The 2,880-nt window shown below is 51.3% G+C and overlaps 1 protein-coding gene across 1 annotated transcript; it reads right to left on the bottom strand.

The window, feature by feature from the left end:
* Window positions 1–691: 691 nt before the first annotated feature.
* On the bottom strand, window positions 692–2,375 carry LOC129136760 (proline-rich protein 20E). Its single transcript, XM_054665036.1, has 2 exons — window positions 2,324–2,375; window positions 692–1,305 (listed from the first exon to the last, which is right to left on the bottom strand). The coding sequence occupies exons 1-2, from the start codon at window positions 2,373–2,375 to the stop codon at window positions 692–694; spliced, it is 666 nt and encodes a 221-aa protein (XP_054521011.1).
* Window positions 2,376–2,880: the final 505 nt, after the last annotated feature.

Raw genomic sequence — 2,880 nt, 5'->3', positions numbered from 1 at the left:
CCTCATTTAGCGGTTCCAGTGAGTCATGCACTCTCCTTGTTTCCGTTAACCTCCCCCCCCCCACCCCGACACCTTTTGTCTGATTCATCAAATGTCCTTTGATCCACTTTTTCCTCAATCTGTTTGAAATTGTACCTTCTATTCCAATTCATTCAGTGGTTCCCAAAGGGTACCCACGTTGAGACTTAAAAATGTGTCAGTCTAGAGTTTTATCGCTCTTATATTCAGCCAGTCTATCGTCTCCAGGCACTAGACAAGAACTTTAGTAACTTCTAGCTCCTTCTGAATTTTCGCATGCCCCACATGTCTATATGAGTGTCTTCTGGAATTTTAATTCTAGGTCATCAATCCTTTTTCCAGAATCGTACTCCTCTGGACTTAAGAATACAGTTTCCTAATTTCCATGCTTACGGATCCTTGTTGCATCCCACTTCCTCCCGGTTGTCCGGTTTGGCTCTTTCTTGGCTGAAACACGTGACGTGTACTTTCACTGTACATGACAGTTCCATTCCAATCGCCTTGTACACAAAGGGGGTTTGGCAGCTTGCATATTGCAAGTTGCGTACTCTAAGTTCAGGGGAAGCTCAGGCTTCAGGTCCAGTCCGGGGAGGAGTGGAGCAGAAGTGGGGTTGGGGGGAACGTCCAGGTGGAAGAAAGGGAGGCTGGGAACAACGTGGGTGGCGGATAGTGGTCAATATGCAATGTCGGTGAGGAACACTGGGACCCCTTGCACATAGGTGCCGTGGGGGGTTTGAATGACTTGTAAAACAGCTGAGTCACCCAGAGCCCTAAACCCGATGCAGGGATAGAGGGTCAACGCGGGTTGCCAGTCAACAGCCTGAGGCCCAGGAGCAGTGGGCGGCTCCTGAAACCCCAGCTCAGGTTGCGCCACGTCGGGGCCAGGGCCTTCCTGCACAGTTCCAGGCAGAGGACCTGTTTCAGAAAGAGAGAAGGCTGCGGTCTCCGTGATTTCCGGTTCCCCCTGGTGGCCTGGCTCTCCATGGTGGTCCAGTGGGATGTGCACGTCCGGTCCCATCACGCCTTCTGCCCCCTGTCTCTGGCCAGCGTCCCCGCGGGGCCCAGCCCTTCTGCCACGGCCTCGCCCTGGCCGCCGGCTTCCTCCCCGGCGCCGGCCTCTCTCTGCAGGACGGGGTGACTCTGGGCGAGCTGGGGGCTGCCATCTGAAGGGTTTCACGTAAGCGATGGGTTTTGCGGGTTGGGCTGGCTGTGCGGGCCCATCTGCTTCCACGGAGTCTTCAGGGTCCGCAACACAGCAGCCTGGCTCTGGAGGAGGCCCACCTGAGGCTAAAAGAGAAGCAGAGCGTGAGCAGAGAGAGATAGAAGGAATTTTACCCATCAAGCAGTTATAGGATACTTTTAAAAATAAATACTCAGAGAAAAGAGGGATTTTTGAAGTTAAAATTGTCAGAGAAGAAACAAAACTCTCCATGGAAATTGGAGAATGAAGTTGAGAAGATCTCCCACAGAACAAAGCAAAAACCTAAAATGATGGAAAGAAGGATGAAATATAAGAGAATTAGAGGTATGTTGTGGCTGAGACATTTCACCACAAAATTTCAGAGTGCTGAGGAAAAAGAGAAGATTCTAAAAGATTGTAGGGAGCGGGAGACAGAGAAAGGAAAAGTCACATGGAAAGGGCTAGGATTCCACATGTCTCAAAAATCAGACATCTCAAAAGCAGCAGTTCAGTCTAGAACATAACAGAAAATGTCTTCGAAATTTCAAGGGAAATGAATTTCCCACCTAAAATGTCCTGTCCAACCAAAGTTTCACTAAAGAATCTGGGAGGGGAGAATGAAGATGTTTCAGACCAGCAAGATGTTAAAGAATTTGCTTTCAGTGGATGCTTTATTGTTATGCATCGGTCAAACTAGACAAGATTAAAAGATTTAGGACACTCAGCATAGGAAGGGAAATGTTTTGGAGAACAACGTGGCAACAGCCGTAAAATTCCAACTCCTCCGGGAAAGAACAAGGTGGAAGTACCGGTTTACCATAGATCAAGACGTAGCGTGAGGACTCGCTCTGCTACGGAGAAACAGTAATACAAAACGAAACAGAAGGAAACAGCGACAACAACAGCAAATCTCAGATTTGGGAAATGGGATTACAGTTCGAAAGAGGGAAGGGAATTTGCCAGAGGATGTGGAACCTGGGAGCTGACTTCCAACAACCAGCCCAGGTTGAGGCAGGCTAGGAGAAGGTGAAACAGAGAATGCTCGATTGAGTTTGAATTCAAACAATTGGGGAAGAATTGGGGAACAAACGAAATCAAAAAGAGAGTGGCAGGCGTTTGATGTACCTTGATTAGGGGCCATGGAGCGAAGTCGCTTCGAAGGCCTTGGTTCCTCCATGAGCAATCGGCGGGAGGGGCTGGGGAGAAAAACAAGAGAGCAAGAACGGATTTAGGAAGACAGAGGTGACAAGGCAGGGGGATGGCCGTGGCCTTTCTAGGGGAATGAGGATTCTGTCCCCAGCTGCACCCACCCAAGATCTGTCCACCCCTCCGGGACTCCCAGACACACACCTGATTTTCCCACAGCTGGCTCCGGAGATCTGAAAATTAGGAGACTCTTCGACGAAGAGAGGCCCGAGGAGTCGGAGGTGTCCACAGGTTCACCGCTGTAGCTCTGAGGTAGTCCACCCGCAGCCAGGGAGTCTGGAGGGAGCACGCAGCAGGTTCTGGCTCCGAGCCCAGCAGAAAGCCGACTGCTGGAGGCCGAGCGCGGTCCCTCTTATATGGCAGCAAGGCAGTGGCGTAAGGGACAGGCGTCGTCAGAGGGGGGCCGGCTGGGGCGGGCCTGGCTGGGCTTGCGAGGCGCATTGGGCCAGTCCCCTGCCAGTCAAATGGGGCCCTTC

Source organism: Pan troglodytes, chromosome 14, assembly GCF_028858775.2.
Source record: "Pan troglodytes isolate AG18354 chromosome 14, NHGRI_mPanTro3-v2.0_pri, whole genome shotgun sequence".
NCBI classification, from domain to species: domain Eukaryota; kingdom Metazoa; phylum Chordata; class Mammalia; order Primates; family Hominidae; genus Pan; species Pan troglodytes.
The sequence above is the reverse complement of the archived record's forward strand: the minus strand, read 5'-3'. Positions and strand labels throughout refer to the sequence as shown.